Source organism: Wyeomyia smithii, chromosome 2, assembly GCF_029784165.1.
Source record: "Wyeomyia smithii strain HCP4-BCI-WySm-NY-G18 chromosome 2, ASM2978416v1, whole genome shotgun sequence".
Taxonomy (NCBI): Eukaryota; Metazoa; Arthropoda; class Insecta; order Diptera; family Culicidae; genus Wyeomyia; species Wyeomyia smithii.
In genome coordinates this window covers 172,545,605-172,565,160 of record NC_073695.1, presented here as the reverse complement: position 1 = coordinate 172,565,160, position 19,556 = coordinate 172,545,605, and the positions used below count along the sequence as shown (strand labels likewise).

The 19,556-nt window shown below is 37.1% G+C and overlaps 1 protein-coding gene across 1 annotated transcript; it reads left to right on the top strand.

Annotated features, from left to right (window-relative positions):
- The first annotated feature begins 10,739 nt into the window (after positions 1-10,739).
- Positions 10,740-17,556, top strand: LOC129726029 (chitin-binding domain protein cbd-1-like). The gene is made up of 2 exons (XM_055682588.1): positions 10,740-11,772; positions 17,021-17,556. Exons 1-2 carry the CDS (start codon positions 10,816-10,818, stop codon positions 17,486-17,488), a joined length of 1,425 nt encoding a protein of 474 aa, XP_055538563.1. The 5' UTR covers positions 10,740-10,815; the 3' UTR covers positions 17,489-17,556.
- The last annotated feature ends 2,000 nt before the right edge of the window (positions 17,557-19,556 follow it).

Genomic DNA, 19,556 nt, shown 5'->3' with positions numbered 1-19,556 from the left:
CGCTTCTGGAGCCTGTCTTCTCGTATTCTTATCAAATGTGAGGTCTTGAACCGTCCCGTGATTGAAAATTTTGAAAGGTTAATCGAACTTAATTCTAAAACCCGTTTTATGACATTGTATTTCAATCACATGTCCCAAAATATTAACCCTTCTTCGAATATTCCAAATCGTGTCGACTTATCAAATACTTCTGATTCTACTGTGTTTTTCGATACATCCATGATAGAAGAAACTCGTGGAATCCCGGATCATTTACGCGTGCAGCAGATCCCTAAAATTTTTTCCAATAAATATCGAAACATCAACTGCGACAATATGTACTACGCTGACGGATCACTTCTTGATGGGTCCACTGGCTTCGGTATCTTCAATAACAATTTAACCGTCTCCCATAAGCTCGATAATCCTGCTTCTGTTTACGTCACAGAATTGGCTGCAATTCAGTACACCCTAGGGATTATCGAAAAAATGCCCACGGACCATTATTTCATCTTTACGGACAGTCTCGGTTCCATTGAGGCTCTCCGATCGATGAAAGATGTTAAGCACTCTCCGTATTTCCTGGGGAAAATACGGGAACATCTGAGTGCTTTATCCGAAAAATCGTATCAGATTACCTTAGCGTGGGTCCCTTCTCACTGCTCGATACCGGGCAATGAGAAAGCGGACTCTTTGGCTAAGGTGGGCGCAACAAACGGTGATATTTATGTAAGACCAATTGCCTTTAATGAATTTTTCGCATTTGTACGTCAGAATACGATCATCAGTTGGCAAAATTCTTGGACCAAGGGGGAACTGGGAAGGTGGTTACATTCCATAATCCCCGAGGTATCGACGAACCCGTGGTTCAAGGGGTTGGATGTAGGTCGGGATTTCATTTGCGTGATGTCCCGGCTTATGTCCAATCACTATAGATTTGACGCGCATCTCCGTCGTGTTGGGCACGGGGAGAGTGGTATCTGTGCCTGTGGTGAAGGTTATCACGACATAGAGCACGTTGTTTGGTCATGCCCTGTACACCGTGACGCCAGGTCTAGATTAATAGCTTCCCTGCAGGCCGAAGGTAGGCAGCCGGCTGTTCCTGTTCGTGATGTCTTGGCGAGCCGTGACCTATCCTACATGTCCCTTATATACGTTTTCCTGAAATCCATCCACGCCCCAGTTTAGTCCTATCCCCTTCCGCCTACATCCAACCAAACGACAAGAACACGTTAAGACCCCGGATCCGGAAACAGCAATCAGACCCGCACGATACTCTCAAGGCCCGATGGAAACAACCCAATATGCCAGTCCGTAATATCTTGGCCCAGCAGCGGAACAAATTTAATATGCTGCTTACCTATGGCAATGAAAACCATCAAACAGCAAACCTGTGCTTTTAATGCAAAACATTCTAGCTTTAAGTTAGATTTAGTTTCAGCTCGTAGTCGGCAGCGAGGATAAAAAATTTGCTTTTAGTTATTAAGATACTTTAGAAAGTAAGCTACCAGATATAATTGGCGCCGTTAAACATTGAATTGTATTTGTGCCGTGTCAAATAAACTATAGATGAAGAAAAAAAAAATACTAAATACCTCCCAAAATTGGTATTTCCGGTGTCAGATATATGCCAGAAAATCTGCTGAAAATGACCGAATACCACCCAATATGAATATATTCTGAATTAAGGCGATGTAGAGAAGCCAAAAGTCGAGGATGCTGTCGTTTCGATAAAACCAATCATTTTAAACGATTTGTTATTTGACTTTGATCATATCCTATGGCCGATTCGTCGTGCATTTGAAAATTTAAACACATCGCAAGGAATCAATGAATTTGGAACGTTCAAATAGTACGGTACCACATTTAAATTATGTTGATATCGATCAAAGCAGGTATAGTTTTCAATAGTCTTTGAATTTATTTTCTTTCCATAACTTTTGAGCCACATATCAAATTGTTATGAAGTTTGTTATTTGTAAGTTTGAGAGATGACTCGTTCGTATGACACTAGTTATGTTCAAATAAGTCATGTACCCAGATAACCAGAAATCGTATAAAAATGGCAATACAAAATCGTATAAACATCCAGTTTCAATCGAAATTGTATAAAGTTCATGTTATAACCAGTTCAAGTTATCTTTCATCATATATGGGTCGTACAGTCCGTGATATATGACTACATATTGTTCCTCGTATGAATGCACACAAAAAATCAGGTTTCATCGCAGTAGAGTTGTCTACAGTGCTAAACTTAATTGCAGTGCAAAATTGTAGGATTTCGAATTTATGTGATCCACGTTGATATTCATATTCCTTGAAAACTCCTATAACAGTTGTAAGAGGATAGCATAATAAATTTTCTACAATTCACTTTTTCGTGACAGTTAAAATCGTGTATTATGAAACACGAAATCGTTGAATAGTATTGAATGATATCATTTTTATGTCAAATTTAATTTAAATTAAAATGTCCCTTTCAGCAACTCTGGTTTTTAAAATCTAGTTCCTGAAAGATTTGAAGAATTGGGTATAAATCATGAACGCAGTTTTGACTAAAAGAAAAATCACCCAAAAAAATGGCACATACAGTCGGGTTTCACATAAACATGGGGAACGCCTTGAAAGATTTTTAATGTTTGTTGATTGCAATTGCTTGAATCGCCTAACAGTTAAAAAGAAGGTCGATGCAGATCGCATGTTATTATTCCTTCGTATATGAGGCAATAATGAGTTACACATTGACATCAGAGTCTATAAATAGATTTGAGTCAACATTGAAGACAATAAGTGACATTATATACGATTTGCAGTTTCATACGATTTGAGGCGTTCAACAGCACTAGATAAAACTCGTTGACATGTAGCATCGTAAAATGACTCTGAGGATAGGGAATAAGAGCAGTGATCAGAACGTTGGGGGTTCGAGGCTGAACACAGCCTTGTAAAATATAATAAAGAAAAATGCCGCATCCAACCTCAATAATTAATACATATCAAAGAATGTACTTATAAGTTAATGGTACGCGTAGTTTTCATTAAAAAAAATATTAAAATTGTTGCTACTCAATTTTATGTTTTTTTTTTTATTTGGAAAATTTAGGTTGTATATAATGCAAAATTTGTTCGCATTTCAGGTTACACACTGCTGCGTTTAAGTTCGTAGAGTATCGTGGTAGAATCATAATACGAGTGAAACGGAATTGTATGTATGCTTGAATTATGGGAATAGAAAATTGTACTAAGTAGCAAACAGAGTTGTTCATACCTCAGATTTTATGCAAAAGGTTATTATTATAGAATTGTAAAAAATGGAATAAAAAGTCCTATATCTTTAACTGCGCGAACTATTTTGGTACGTATATTGCCTCCACTTTGGTACTTATAAGCTCATATAGAACGTTATATACAACTTTATCAGATTGTACAAGGGTGCTTATATCTCAACAACAACTGAAATATACGGACCAAATTGTTGGCTGGGTAATCTTTGATATAATAGACTTTCGTTGTTTCATTAACAATTCCATACATAACGGTTACTTAAGTTCGATTATAATCAAATGAAATGGGAACGTATAGGGCAGCCAAAGTTAGAAACAACGTGTTCAATCATAATTCATCAGTTAACCCTTAACTAGCCCGCTCATATGATAATAATATTGATCAAATCGGTTGTGTAGTTTCTGAGATAATGAAGTTTCGTGATTTTCACAAGTCGGTACATTACAGGTGAAATTACAGTTCGATTACAGTACAATTCAATAGGGTGTTTGTAAGCAGCTAGTCTTTTCATTTGACAGTGATTTTGTGGAAATCGGTTCAGCCATCTCTGAGAAAAGTGAGTGAGTCTAAGTTATCTTCGGAATATGTTTCTTCTCATAGCTGGATTTCACATTTTTAAACATAACAGGCAAAGTAATATTCCGATTGCAAAACAAATCAATAGGGTCTTATGGGGCAACTAGCCCTACCATTTGACACTAATTTTATGAAAATCGGTCCAGTCATCTCTGAGAACCATGAGTGAGATTAAACCGTCTTCAGAACACGTTTCTTTTCATTACTTTTGAACCACAAGTTCAATCTTTAAAAAATTTAAAAGTTAAGGGTTTTTTAGGTAGCCCGTTCATTTGAAACCAATTTTGTTCAAATCGGTTGTGTGGTTTTCGAGATAATGATGTTTCATGATTTTTACATTTTGAAACATAACCTCTAAACTAAAAACCCAATTAAAATAAAATTGAATAGGGTCTTATGGGACAACAAGAATTTCATTTGCAATTAATTTCATGAAAATCGGTCCAGCCATCTCTGAGAAAAGTGAGTGAGAATAAAAATCTGCACATACTTACACACACACATACACACACACACACACACACACACACACACATACAGAAAATGCTCAGCTCATCGAGCTGAGTCGAGTGATATATGCCATTCGGCCCTTTAGAGCACTTTTATATCTTCGGTTTTGCAAGTGATTGCTATACCTCTCTAGGAGAAAGGCAAAAAAATAAAAGAAAATTATAAATTAATTATCGAAAACAGCCCATTTAAAAAAACTGATTTTTTTATAAAAACTACGAAAGTTTACCTGAACAACGAAACCGGCCATGGAGAAATCAGAAAAAAAAGTTATATATTTTAAATTTATTCTTTTTTCACATGGTACATTCTTTTTTGGAGGAAGTTATTATTTACAACTTTGCCAGATACACTATGCCAATCAAATAAACCGTTTTGACTGTAGAAATATTCTTAATTCCTCATAGAGTGCTGGAAATTGTTCAAATGGAAATTGAACTGTTGGAAATTAAAAATATGTCTTCAGTCGAAACGTCATAGTGTCTTCGGCAAAGTTGTATATAATATTTTGTCCTTCCAAAAAAATTTGCCTTATAAAAAAAAAATTATTGAAAATAAATTTATTGTTTCAAAAAATACTTATTTTTTCAAAAAATGATAACTTATTTTTCTTGATTTCTATATGATCGGACTGGTTTCATTGTTTTGGTAATATTTCGCAGGTTTTATTAAAAAAATCAAGTTTTTAAAAAAATAAGCCCTTTTGAATAATTAATATTTAATCTTTCTTCAAACTTCTGAATGAATATTTTTTTGAGTGTAATTTTTTGGAAAGATAGAATTATTATTAACAACTTTGTCGAAGACGTTACACCGATCAAACGAACCGAAGTGCTTTTTTTTATTTTATACTCATTTTTCACAATATTATGAACCACCCTATGTCGAATAAATGAACCACCCTAATGAAACATAATGTATTCGATGCTAGTTATAGTGTATATCATTATACAAGCTATTTCGAAAGACTAGTGATCGATTTCAAATGATAAATTCTAAACATTTTGGACTCCGCCTTCCACAATTGAAAAAACGACTAAGTTCCAGAGAGTAAATATTTTCAAAAAATTTTTTTTCAGATGACACCAATTCTCGACGTTTCATGCGTTTTTAAGTCATTTGGCATCAAAAATTTTTTTTCGAAAACCGAAATTTCACGTACCCCTCCCTTGGGTGATTTTTCGGTTTTCAAAAAAGCCAAACTTCAATCGCTTTGCGCCACCTCATTTTAAGTCCGATTGAGCTGAAATTTTACACAGGGTTTTTTTCGAGCAGGTGAACATTTTGTATAGGGTTTTTTTTTGTAATTCGAGATGACCATTTTGGCTGGCACCCTAATATTCATATTGGGTGGTATTCGGTCATTTTCAGCAGATTTTCTGGCATCAATATTTTACCGGAAATTCTCATATTGGGAGGTATTTAGTTATTTTGGTTGTTTTCCAGAAACTAAAAGTGGTCGTCTTTAAATTCAAAAGGTGTCCAGGGTCAATGTTTGCTTTCTATGCATCATCTCGATTACGGAAATATCCATATTGAGTATTATTCGGTCATTTTCGACTGTTTCCTAGAAGTTGCCATTTAGCAATTCAAAATGGCGCCTGAGGTCAATTGTTAGCTCATTGCATCATTCTGGTTGCAGAGACACTCATATTGGATGGTATTTGGCTATTTTAAGCTGTTTTTCACAAACCAGAAGTCGCCATATTGGATTTAAAAATGGTATTTAAGATAATTTTTGGCCTCTGAGCGTCATTCTGGTTGAAGAAATAACCATATTGGGTGTTATTCGATTATTTTCGGCTGTTTCCCAGGAACCGGAATTCGCCAACCTAGAATCCAAAATGAGGTATGTGGTCGATTTCAGCTGTTGTGTATCGTTCTAGATCCGGAGATACTCATATTAGACGGAAATCGGCAATTTTTGGCTGTTTTCCAGAAACCACAAGTTGCCGTCCTCGATTAATAATGGTGTTTGAGGTCGATTCGTGGCTCCAGTGCATCATTAAGATTCCGGAAATACCCATATTGGGTGGCATTTGTTCGTTTGCCGCTGTTTTTCCGAAACCGGAAGTCGCCATCTTAGAATTCAAAATGGTATTTGTGGTTGATTTTAGCTCCTGCGTATCATTCTTTATCCGGATATTATTATATTGGGTGGAAATCGGCCATTTTTGGCTGTTTTCCAGAAACCGGAAGTTGCCATCTTACAGTCCAAAATGTTGCCTGAGGTTGATTATGGAACATATTTGTTACCACTAAAAACATTCACCTGCCAAATTTGGTTCCATTTAGTTGATTAGTCCGCGAGATGTGCAGAAAATTGTGCAGAAATATGTGCTTTAAGAGAGGAAAGGGCGTCGAACCATTATGAACATGTTTGTTACCTTTTAAAACATCCACATGCCAAATTCGGTTTCATTTGCTTGGTTTGTTCTTGAGTTGTGCAGAAAATTATGTTTCATTTGTATTGGATCCCTCCTTTCCAGAAGAGCGAGGGGTCTCAAACTATCATGGGAACCTTTCTCGGGACCAAAAACCCCTACATACAAATTTTCACGTCGATCGGTTCGGTAGTTTTCAAGCCTATATGGATCAGACAGACAGACAGACTGACAGACAGACCGGACTACATTTTTATATGTATAGATTACAACATCAATATTTTAGAACCTAAAGAGTGAATATACATTTATTGGATTAAAGCGTTCATGTAAATCTATTTTTACAAATAAAAGTTTGAATGAGAAATGCTGAGAATAGACGTATTTGCGTAAAAGTGACCCATAATTGTAGCTGACCAATAATCATGGAGGCACTGTACCGTATCCCGTGTGCAGACTGCGATAGCTCATACATTCGTATGACTACCCAACAACTGAAGAACAGTCTTGCCGCACACCGCTCTCTCTCTCATGAAACGCTACGAACAGTATAAAGATTCTAGCACTGAGAGGGAGGGAAGGGAAGATAAGTTTAAAAAGACGGCGAAGCATGCGGTAGAAGAGAACCACAGTTTCAATATAGCCAATACCAGAATTTTAACTACTGATGACAGGATTCAAGCATTACAGGTGTTAGAAATGTGTAACATCGCATGTGACAGATCCGCAATAAATTACAGAACGGGCACGAACAATTCAAGCATCGCTTACTCCGGCACGCTACGATCTCTCACATGTTGATGTTGCAGACTAGGGAACCTGTATATTAGAGAAATGACAAGACACTCACCGTTAAGGCAATTGTCAACATCAAACCGGATAACGGCAATGCAAAATTATGCAGCTCGCCCGTTTTAATGTTGACAGTTACCTTAACGGTGAGTGTCTTGTCATTTCTCTAATATACAGGTTCCCTAATGCAGACTATAGGCTACAGTCTCTAGTACACTCTCTCTCTCTCTGTCTTGCAACATTATTTCTCTCCGTTTTTGACGCAGCTTTAATCGTGTGTGATGTGTGTTGGAAGATACTGTGCAGTGGTAAACATGGTAAGACCCGAGGGAATGCCTTTTCCTATCCCTCGCTGTACATTTGACAAAGTATAACATCGAAAATACAAAAACGTCAATACTGAAACGAAAACGTCAAACCTGATACGAGAACGTCAATGTCGGTCGGGTTGTTTTACTGTTTCGGTTGGGGCTCAGCCCTTGTGATTCTTAGGTAGACGCGGTAGACACAGTGGATTCGGTTTTTATCCAAAAAAATGATGTAATCAGATTAAAAAAACTCTTCATGATTTATATATGAGCCTTCCGTTCGAAAATGAAACGAACAGCGAGATTTTCGTTTATACAGCAAACGAGCAATAAAACAAAAAAAAGCCTAAGCATTGGATTTGACGTTTCTATGTTGTACTCGATGTTATAACTCATAGCACATTCTCTCGGTAAGACCGCCCTGCGGGATAAGACCGCCCACCGTAGTTTTACTACCAAATTATATAATAATTGTAAAACTTCTTTAGCGTGTCCATTACAGTATAATTACATAACATTTTGCACCCTTTTCTGCTTTGATAGTGCGCGGACGGTCACATAAATAATCAAAAACAACCTTTCAGCTGGCAACCGGTCAGTGCGCTATTGTTATGCGACAACGGGATTTAAGGTTTTTTCTGTCTAAAAATCTATTGTTTCGTTTGTGAATATACGTTTAGTCGGTTGCCTGAGTCTGTTTCCTTTGGAAATATCAAAAGCCGTAAGAAATCTTTTAATTTTGACTACTTTTTCGGTGAAATATGAAAATGTTTCACTGAGGGTAAAGCTGCTCACTATACATGGGGTAAAACCACCACGTATAACACTGTTTGTTGTTTTGCTTCGAGACCCAAATGCCTCAACGCTATAAAGGGAATATTTACAGGATCAGTAAAGCAATTTTGAGCCAGGTAAGACAACGATGTTAATCGACCATTTTCGATTTGATTAAAGCTTTCAAGTAATATTTTTTTAACAAGACAAATTTTTGAAACAAGTAAACTTATGTAAAGATGGTATTAATAAACAAAAAAAAATTTAGAGCAAGGACAGTTTTTTTGATCGGTATGACGTTTCCGGCAGAGTTGAAAATAATAGTTTTGTCCTTTAGAAAAAAGTATACACTATAAAAAAAATTAAAAGAAACATAAAAATACATAATTTAAAAATTTATTTCAAAGTTATCATGCCTTTGCCTGCAAAATCAACAAAAGGTTAGTTCAACTGTGATGGTTGTTGGATCATGGAGTAATAAAAATTTGAATAGCTTGAGTTTTGTAAAAAATAAAAATTTTTGGTCAGTTCGTTTGACTAGTATAGAATCGTTGGAAAAGTTTCAGATAGTAATTTTGTTCTTCAAAAAAAAAATCTCAAAAACATAAAATAATAATAATTATTGTTATTTCTTTATACAGTATGAGTCTTCGCAAATATACTGACAGGTTTAATGAGTATTTATTTTAGGCAGGTTTATTATAAATTATATTATTTTATATATTATATCTTGAAAAACCTCAATTCTGAAAAATCTATTTATTTTGAAAACCACAAAAAGTTATTTAAACATTGATTCGAATATGGATAGTTTAGAAAAACTTCAAACTAAGAAAAAAATTATTTTTTTAGTGTATATTCAAAAAAAAAACCCATCTACAACTTTGCCTAATACACTACCGATAAAAGCAACCGTTTTGGCCTTTTAAATATTTGTTATCCTCAACAGATGGTGGGCGATCTTACCCCGCTGGTGGGCGGACTTACCCCGCATGCAAAAGATCTACAAATTTTCAATGAATTTACAAAATCGAAAAAAAAGGTGGAAAATGAACAAGAATATTTAAGTTCTTATTTTTTATATGCGGGTATTGAATAAAAAAGCCTCTTAGCGTAGATAAAATGGAATTGCAGCCGCAACTTTTTTCTATAAACAGAAATGCTTAAGGGGGCGGTCTTGCAACGCTTACCCTTAAGTGAAGCTCATCCGTTTGTTTTTTAAATTTGAAAAGTCACAAAATAACTAATATTTTACATCCCGTACATTCACACCAATTTTTGACGAGAACTCGTTTGTTTTGTTTGTAAGTTGTGTATGTAATAACTTAATTCGTGTGACTAATTTTTGTAAATTGTAAACTGTTAATCGTAGATGCCCTGAGGACGAGGAAATATATCCTTGAAACGTCGGCTTTGACATAGTAAAACGTGTTTAAAGAAACCCGTGACCGAAATTGTCATCATTGAACGTATAAACTATTTATTGGTCAAACACCGCTTAACTTATTTGCAATTAGTTTCATGAAAATCGGTCCAGCCATCTCTGAGAAAATCGAGTGAGATTGGGAGACCGTTACATACATACACCCACAGATACACATACACACACACATATATACAGAAAATGCTCAGCTCGTCGAACTAAGTCGATTGATATACGAGATTCGACCCATTGGAGCACTTTTATACCTTTGGTTTTTTTAGTGATTGCTATACCTTTCTGGGAGAAAGGCAAAAACCATATTAGTAAACTATTGCGGCAAAACCTGGCCACCAATGTGACTTCAATATGTTTAAAACTATAAAACTATTTTTCCATTTTTCCATTTTGAATATCGATTCTTTCTCTGATCTGTGCTGAATAAAACCAAATTAGTATATTCGTCAGTGATGAAGTATGTCTAACTTTCAAAATAAACTGGTTACGCAGCAATTGAGTCACAATTTTTAAATGCATTACGAACAGTAACTTCTCATATCTACATGTGTTAAAAAAATCACGATTCTATCATACCTATTTGACAGCTAACAACCTAATTACACCATTGGAATCCATAGATATCATGAGGTCTATTGTCATTATTCCTATAAATTCGCTACCTTCTAACATACAGCGGAATAGTGTACGGATTGATTGGCAATGTGAACAAAATTCTGAATATAAGCCTAATATATAATAGCCTAATATATAAGTTAGAAAAAACGTGATGACATTGAAGAGGGCATTGCATGCCTTTGTGCTAGTTGCTGCCGTCTTTAGCAGGGTGGAAACAACAGGAATTTGTGGTGATGTGGCCATTAGGAGCCATTGGTCAGATTGTGGAAAATTCGTCGAATGCGGAGGAAACGTTTCCGTTGTGTTCAAATGTCCCGATCGGAGTTTTTTCAATCCAAAAACTCTTGTTTGCGATTTTGCAATGTATCATACGTGCAACGTAGAACATATAACAGATCCGGAGTTATATTCATCTCAAAACATACTCGAGGCTGCCGTGGGAGTAATATCTACTCGTACCATTTGCAACGATCAGCCTTTAGGCACCAAAATAAGACATCCGGACAATTGTGATCAGTTCTACCATTGTGCTCCATCCGGTCCAGTTCTGTTCACTTGCCCGTCACCAACCCTCTTTAACTACGTTACCAACGTTTGTGACTGGCCTGAGAACGTTGATTGTGTTGGTGGTGGTGGTGGTGGCGGCGACGGTGGTGGTATTGATGGAGATGGAAACTGTCCGGCTAATTGTATTGAGGATAATCGTTGCCCAATAGAGTGCGAATTCGAGACAGGAATTAAATTACCACATCCCAGTAGATGTGATGCATTCTTACGGTGTCACCAAGGATGCGCTTGCTTCAAATTCTGCGATACAGGCCTCTGGTGGAGTACAGAATTGCAGCGATGCGTAGATCGATACCGTTCTGACTGCGTAGAGGTAGAACGCCCTGAGTGTCCCGAATGTGAACCGGATGAACGTTGTCCCCTGGATGACGATCCGGACAATCCTATTCGATTCCCAATTCCTGACCGTTGTGACGCATACATACAGTGTGTCAATGGAAGAGGTTGTGTCGTGGAATGCCCAGCTGGGCTCGAGTTCAATCCTGAAACTGAAGTGTGCGACATTGAGGGAGAATGCGTGATTACGACTCCAAATACTACAGTAAGTAGTATTTAATTGAATGTTAAATAATACAAATGGAATTGTACATACTTGATAATAGTTAGTTTGAATCTTGTTTGTGTTAATAGTAATGTGGTGCAAGTTTCATATTATTGCTCTTTGATTTTATGAACAATGGTGCTTATTATGGGAGTCACTTCACCATAAAATATATTTCACTCTCACGCTCACTTTACTTTTTGGAAGCTATTCCCAACCAAAGTATTTTGAAAAAAGAAGGTATGACCACCGTACCACCACCATACCGAAGGTATACCACCGAATTTCACTAACACCAATGAAATAGTTACACCAAGTCATGCCATTTTCTATTTTTTGCTCCCATTACAATACATACATCATAATCATACCTTCTATTTTCAAAATACTTTGATTCTCCTCGACTCCACCTAAAGTGAGGTGACAAAAATTAGCTCCGTGGAGCGAAATTGACAGTGAAGTGAAAATGAGAATAGAACAAGTTTTTTATTAGTTAGTTTTTCAGCTCAAAAAATTTTAAGTCCCAAAAAGTCGATTTTTCCGAAAATTTCTTTTTCGGGATAGCAACAGGCGTTTAATGCATTTTGAAGACATTAGGCATCTGGGCCGAATTTTTTATTTCATCAACCACCGTATCATCTTTGTCATTTACTCCTTGCAATTAGTTTTCGTTGGAGATTAGAAAATTCATCTGTTTCTGATTCGTCTAATATATTTTATTATTAGATCACAAATCAATCGATTTTTATGACTTTTACCATCTTTGTGAAATCATTTCGCCGTATAAAATGGTCGTGAAATAATTCCACGCGAAACGTCACTTTTCCGTTTTCACTTCAGCGATATGACACTCATAATAACCCAGATCTCACCTTACACCTTACCTTACAAATTTCCCTCACACAAATCGTTAAAAAACTGTCCACGTGGTATGTGGATGGCCCCCAACGCTTTGAGCAAATTAACAGGGCCATGCTATAAACGTCAAATCCGATATAACAGTCAGGTTACTAAATTTTATAGCGGAACCACTGACATCATGTTACCACTGACATTGCGGTATCCCTGGCACGGTAAGACAATACCAGATTTGCCAGTAATGACAATTATTGTTGTAATAATTTTGGTAACACCATTTACACGGTAATATATCTCTATGTAAGAACTGCATTGTTTATTCAAGTGGTCAAGAAAAATCATGGTTTTCAAATTGTTAAATAAACAAATGACGCCATATTGTGTTAGGATGTTGGAAATGTCATACCCCTGCAAATAACCAATAGCGTACTTCACATAAAAAAACGTTCTCAACGTCCGGTGTGGTCCGGTTTGCAATGCTTTTTATCACCTCAAAATTACTGGACAATCTGCGCTGGCTTAGTCTTTAATATTCTTTAAAACGAACGTGTAATTGTTATTTGAGGTTTTAGTCACCGTATAATTTTATTCCCTTTGGATGGTTGATCTTTCACGGTGAACGTGTAATTGATCGATGATTATGGTACATTCATTGACATCTCTAAATTGTACTCCCCGCACAAGAAAAGTGCTCCAACAGTTATATTTCAGATTTAATTCAGAATTCAAAATTGGAAATAAGCTAATACTACACAATTCTGTTTACTTCCGACATTGAGCAACGTTATATCGTTCGCGTGCTTCACGTAAAACCGTTTCCACTGCTTGCGCACTTTTGAATCTTCTGGAGATCAATAAAAGTGATGATCCAAAGGGGATCTCTAATTACACCCGTATTTGTAGGCTTTGCACTTTGATTTGAATTTTCAGTTGAATATTCTAAATGATAACAGGTGAAATCATAATTCATAAATCGGAACAACAAAAATATGTTGTTCAGCAACACTGCCAAAATCAAAATAGTAACCCGCTGAAGAAGTTTAACGCACCCGGGTTTTCAATTTCAACCGATCAGCGAATGGTTCCCAAAGTGGATGCAAATCTAAACCCAGTTGTCTTCCGTTAGCTCGTAACGATCGCTATCCCTGTTGAAATGTTTTGAAACGTTCCACATCGTTGTTGTCAAATTGAATATATTTAGAAAATCTGGTTCTTTGTTTTCTCACAAAAAACTGCTTTGCATTTCATTTGAGAAAAAAATGATCTTTTACAAAATTACGAATGAACTTCACCGACCGCACGATACAAAAGCTTACAAATGCGCCATGAATACACTTGCATAGTCATACCACAGACTAACAGACATAACACTTAGAACAAATTTTCAATAAAATGATGATGACTGTTATTTGACTGGAAATTTGAACTGACTGTTATTTGATTGGAAATTTGAAATGATCGTTATTTGTGGCGATGGAGCTACGTTCCAGTGTTTCGTCTGTTAGTCTGTGGTCATACATCATCTTTTATGGACAATTAACATTTATAACAGCTAAGTTATGAGTTTCCAGCAACACTGCGTTACGGGGGAGCTGCGTAGCCGCAAGGTTACAGAGTCCGCTTTGTCAAGCGGATGGTCGTGGGTTCGAATCTTAGTAGAATCAGGCCATCCGATGTCAAAAAGGACTTAAGCATGGGTTTACTCTCAGGCTTCCCACCAAGTTACCCTTCCTTTATATACGCTGAAATCAACAATACCTTTGCGTGACTTCCTCTTAACAAAAAATAAGTCCCTCTTATCAATAAAACTGGCCAGAAGGACGCACGATGAAACTTCTCCAGGGAATTATGATTGGTGATATTTGGCAAGAGGAACGAGTATCGGTATAGTAGAACAGTAAGCGTGTAAGGAAGAGTATCACATTACACACAAGCACTGATGAACAATAATAATAAGTATGCCACTTCTCAATAGCGGTATTGCTATTAACGAGAGTGCGGGATACAGCAGACACCCGAGCATATCTCACAATAGATCTACCATAGCACCATCTGCTGTCGTGTTCGCGCTGCGTCATGTATTTCGACATCAGCACCAGCGTTACTGCGTGTGTCAAATGGGGAACTACAAAATATGTATGAGATTGCATGACAGCGCCCCAGACGACGTTTTCGCACGATGACTGTTATTCGATTGAAAATTTGAAATGAACGTTTTTTGTGGCGATGGAGCTAGGTTCCAGTTTTACGTCTGTTAGTCTGTGGATCTACGATTCTGGTCGCAGTGAGGAAGTCCATACAGAAAAAAAAAACACTGCGTTACAATTAAAAAGCAACCGGGTTTTATTTTTACGTTACGGTCAGATTCAGTCAATCAGCAGTCTCGGTTCCATGTAACGGACACCGATTGTCAGGTCCTGTCCTAGGATTTTCTTGTGTGACAATGAAATCTGGCTCTAGTGTTACGGATGTTAGTCTGTGCTAGTATTTGCGGTTTTATATCTGAATAAGGAAAAAATACTGTCGTAACTCAGCAGGACAATCATCTGCCGCTCTTTATCAGATCAAATTGTTTTATTTTACCAGGCTTTTCTTTTAGTTACAGTTAGTTAGTTAGTTAGTTCAGTTATTTGGATGCGTTAATTCGAATAAAGATTATACGAAAGGCAAAATCAAAGCAAAGCTTTGGTGCTACACGCAAAAGTACAAGCACAGACTTACAGACGTAACACTAAAACCTAGCTTCATCGCCGCAAAAAACGTTCATTTCAAATTTTCAATCGAATAACAGTCATCGCGCGAAAACCTCGTCTGGGGCGTTGACATGCAATCTCATACATATTTTGTAGTTCCCCATTTGACACATGCAGTAACGCTGGCGCTGATGTCGAAATACATGACGCAGCGCGAACATGACAGCAGATGGTGCTAGTGTTACTAACGTAAAGTACTGGAATCATCCAAACGATGATTTTATTGAAAATTTGTTCGACGCTATGTCTGTTAGTCTGTGGTTCAAGCTTACATCAACCGATGTGTCCTCTCAAAACGCACATTAAATGCTCTGGCTTTGCACAACAAATGTGTCAAAAGGATAACGCAACAGTTGCGTGATGAATACATAGACAAAGATCGAAATCAGAATATGTATAATACACACAAAATCGTAGTGTTTCGGTAGACTTCGGTTTTAAACAAACGATCAGTTTGCCCACAAAAGATCAAAATAATGGTCGCAGTGGTCTTACAAAAAAAAAAAAAAAAAAAAACGATCAGTTTTGGGGCGCTCAAAAAACCGCTGATTACTTTCGCGAGTCGGTGCGTATCAAAGGCTCATGCATCCTTAATCACCGTCAGCAACCGAAATAGCGTTGCAACAGAATTTACTGACGCTGGTGCCAGTAACGTGGAACCGAATGCATATGAATAAAACCAGAGCCGTCGTTAAATGCAAAATGTTTTAAACAAATCAAATGTCTTTTTAATTGTTATTGATTCGATGACCGTCAGACATGAAAAAATAACTACGTACTGAAAATCTTTATATGAGCAATCCCAGCATTATGCACGACCAGTTAATTCCATTCTACCGACGCAGAAGCTTCACACCGATTCTTTCTTACCTGGCAGCGCGAGTTTCTGCTATTAAATAGAAAAAAATGATTAGTTTCTTGCATTCAAAGCCTAAAACTGCATATCTACATATTGGACAAAATATAGTCTTAGGTAGGTTGATAAAACGCCGAAGCCACAACTCAAAATTCCTTATCTACCCTTCAAAACCCAAAACAAATTCTCAATCTTGAACGATACATTGAATCAACATTAAATTGATTTGTTAGTCGTTGTGAAATAAACATTTTATTCGAAAGAAATGGCTAGAAATCATTAAAATAATACAAGTTTATTGTTTTCATACTCCTTATCGATTTGAATAATAATCAAATTTTGTTCATGGACTGGAAAAGGCAACGGTTCAATGTTTTATCTGGGTATGGCTTTCATGTTAAGGTTAATTTAACCCTGGCAATATAATCTTGTTTGGGCGTTAAATTGGTGCATGAATTTTAAATCATTTAAGTGGCAAGCTTTTGTTCGAAATTAAATAACGAGTGATAATTACGGTGTTGATACATCGATGCATAACAAATACCAGAATTTTGGAAAAACGAGAACGTTTTCGCACTATTTGAAAAAGAAGAGGGCAATTTCGCTAAAAGCGAGGAGTCAAATTGACGTAGACTATCTCTCTAGGGTTAAACAACCAGAATCGACGGATTAGGAGTGATGGGTCAGATTATGATCAAGCATTCAATTGTGTTATTCAAAATTTTAATTGCGTTATTTGAATGTGCATCATGGCTGAAACTAACTAATTTCTTTATTTCAGCCCCCAGACCCTGACACGACCACAACTCCAATCACTACAACAACCACACCTGTCACGACTACAACTCCAATCACTACAACAACCACACCTGTCACGACCACAACTCCAATCACTACAACAACCACACCTGTCACGACCACAACTCCAATCACTACAACAACCACACCTGTCACGATCACAACTCCTATCACAACAACAACTACCACGTCGGATTGCCCAACATGTCCACCTGGCGTCTGCAAGCCTGATGACCGATGTCCAATAAGCTGTAACGAATGTGAACCAGTTTTGCTACCACACCCAGACGACTGTGGAATGTTCCTTAAATGTAGTCATGGATTCGCTTGCGAAATGCGGTGTCCGGATGGACTCCATTGGAGTATACAACAGAACCGATGCGAATGGGCACATTGCGCTGGCTGCGACCCAACAATTCCACCTTCATGTGATTGTGGCGGTTGTCCGTGATCTCAATTATTGTGATGAAATGAAATTCAGTTGGAATGATAATAATAAATAATTGAATTGAATGAAAACTGTTTAAAAAATCCTTCACTGCTTCTTTTTTAAGTTGCTCAAACAACCAAAAGCAGAGCACTAAAATCATAGGCGTAACCAAAAGGGCGACGATGGTATGTCATTCGTTCTAATAAAAAAATACTATTTTTATATTATATTCCTTTTCAATTGCTATTTTTTTCAGTTTTGCAGCTATAGTTTCGGTATCTAGTCAAATATTTATTTTTATATGAGTCTTACCTTTAAGGGACAAAAATAGACTATACAATACACTCAACAATACTGTACAATACAAAATTTTGATATTCTCGTATCAACAGGACTTCTAGGCTATGTTTTTAGAATAAAATTGAAATTTACAAACAAATATTCAGATTAGGATAAGATGCATCAAATGATATGGAATAAACTGCTGAAAATGATTTCGAAACGAGTTTCCTGGCTTAACCCTTACTAATGTAAAAACACAGTAACATATGTCGTTGGTGAAATTCAAGTCTGGCACAAATCAAAATTTAACGGTTAGGGGTTACATAGTAAACGATGCTAAATACTAAAATATATACAGTGCCTCCACAATCATGGGTCAGCTACAATTATGGGTCACTTTTACGCAAACACGTCTATTCTCACGAAACTGAACAATTTTTATTGGCAGTGGTATTTTTATTTTTTTTTATTTTTTGTGGAGTCGTCAACCAAGTTGGACGTGTTTGTTGTTAGCTCCTATCCACGCGCGAATTTAAATCAAATTATTGTTTTTCGCTTGGTTTTCATTTTGCTTGTTGTGTTTTTGTGTCGGTAAAAATGAATCAAATTTGCGAAGTCTGCGCGAAAGACTCCGGTGCCGAAGTGTTCTGGTCGTGTGTTGGAGGGTGTAATCGAAAATTCCATGCCTCCTGTGTGGGAGTATCGTGCCCCCCCCCCCTCCGAAGTAGTTGCTAAAAGCAGAAGTTCTCTGCGTATCGTTAAAAAAGACAAACAAGACAAACAAGATAAAACAGCCGTAGATCCAACTGCATTTCTGCTACCGTGCTGCGATTCCTGCCAACTTTTAGTAACGGCATCGTTTGAATTGAACACGTTGACCAAACAGCAGAACAAGCTGACGAAATTGATTGATGATAATACAGAGGTGATTCAGCGACTTGTGACCCAACTCGAACAACCAAGCACAATTCCAGAAACTCTAGAGGGTATCGACAAGTCACTTATACAAATAAACCAAGCGCTAACGTCAAACATCAAAGCCAACAGTGTGGCTGGTGTTATGCCTACACTTAAAAATCACCTGACGCAGCTCGTTAACATTGCTTTTTCGGAATTCAAGAACGAACTTCGGAACGAATTAACGGAATCGCTGACCAGCATAAATAACGAACTTTCTCAGTTAGGACAGCTGTTTGTAGAAACAGCAACCAGCTGTTCAATACAAACCAATCCGTTAGAGATAAACATTGTAGATGAACTTAAAACTCTGTCATCCTGCATCGAAGAACTAAGATCTAAGTCAGCGAGTGTTGCCGCTCTCCCAATAGCTTCACCTGTTTCACTTCCAAGTTTGGCAACAGAACTTAATTTGAATAATGCCAATAATTCAGGTTGGCGGTTTCTAGGTTCAAAAAAAGTTTGGAAAGCGGATTGGACAGATTATGATGAACGTAAAAGGCGTCGTTTGGTACAGTTGAAGAATGCAGATGCAGCCAGAAGAAGGAGGAATCGACAACAGGCTTACAACAACAATACTAACAACAACAACCGCAATGGTAACAATTACAACAACCGCAACAATAACAACCACCTGAACAACAATGACAATTACAATCGCAACAATAACATCTACAACCACCGCAGCAATAACAACCACCAGAACCGCAACAATAACAACTACAATCACAACAATAACATCTACAACAACCGCAGCAACAACAACCACCAGAACCGCAACAATAATAACTTCAATCGCAATAATAACATCTACAACAACCGCAACATTAACAACTCCAACAACAACAAT

Coding starts and splice junctions, on each gene's coding strand:
- LOC129726029 (XM_055682588.1), top strand. CDS start 10,816: ATGACATTGAAGAGGGCATTGCATGCCTTTGTGCTAGTTGCTGCCGTC. Junction 11,773..17,020: donor TTACGACTCCAAATACTACA/GTAAGTAGTATT, acceptor TCTTTATTTCAG/CCCCCAGACCCTGACACGAC.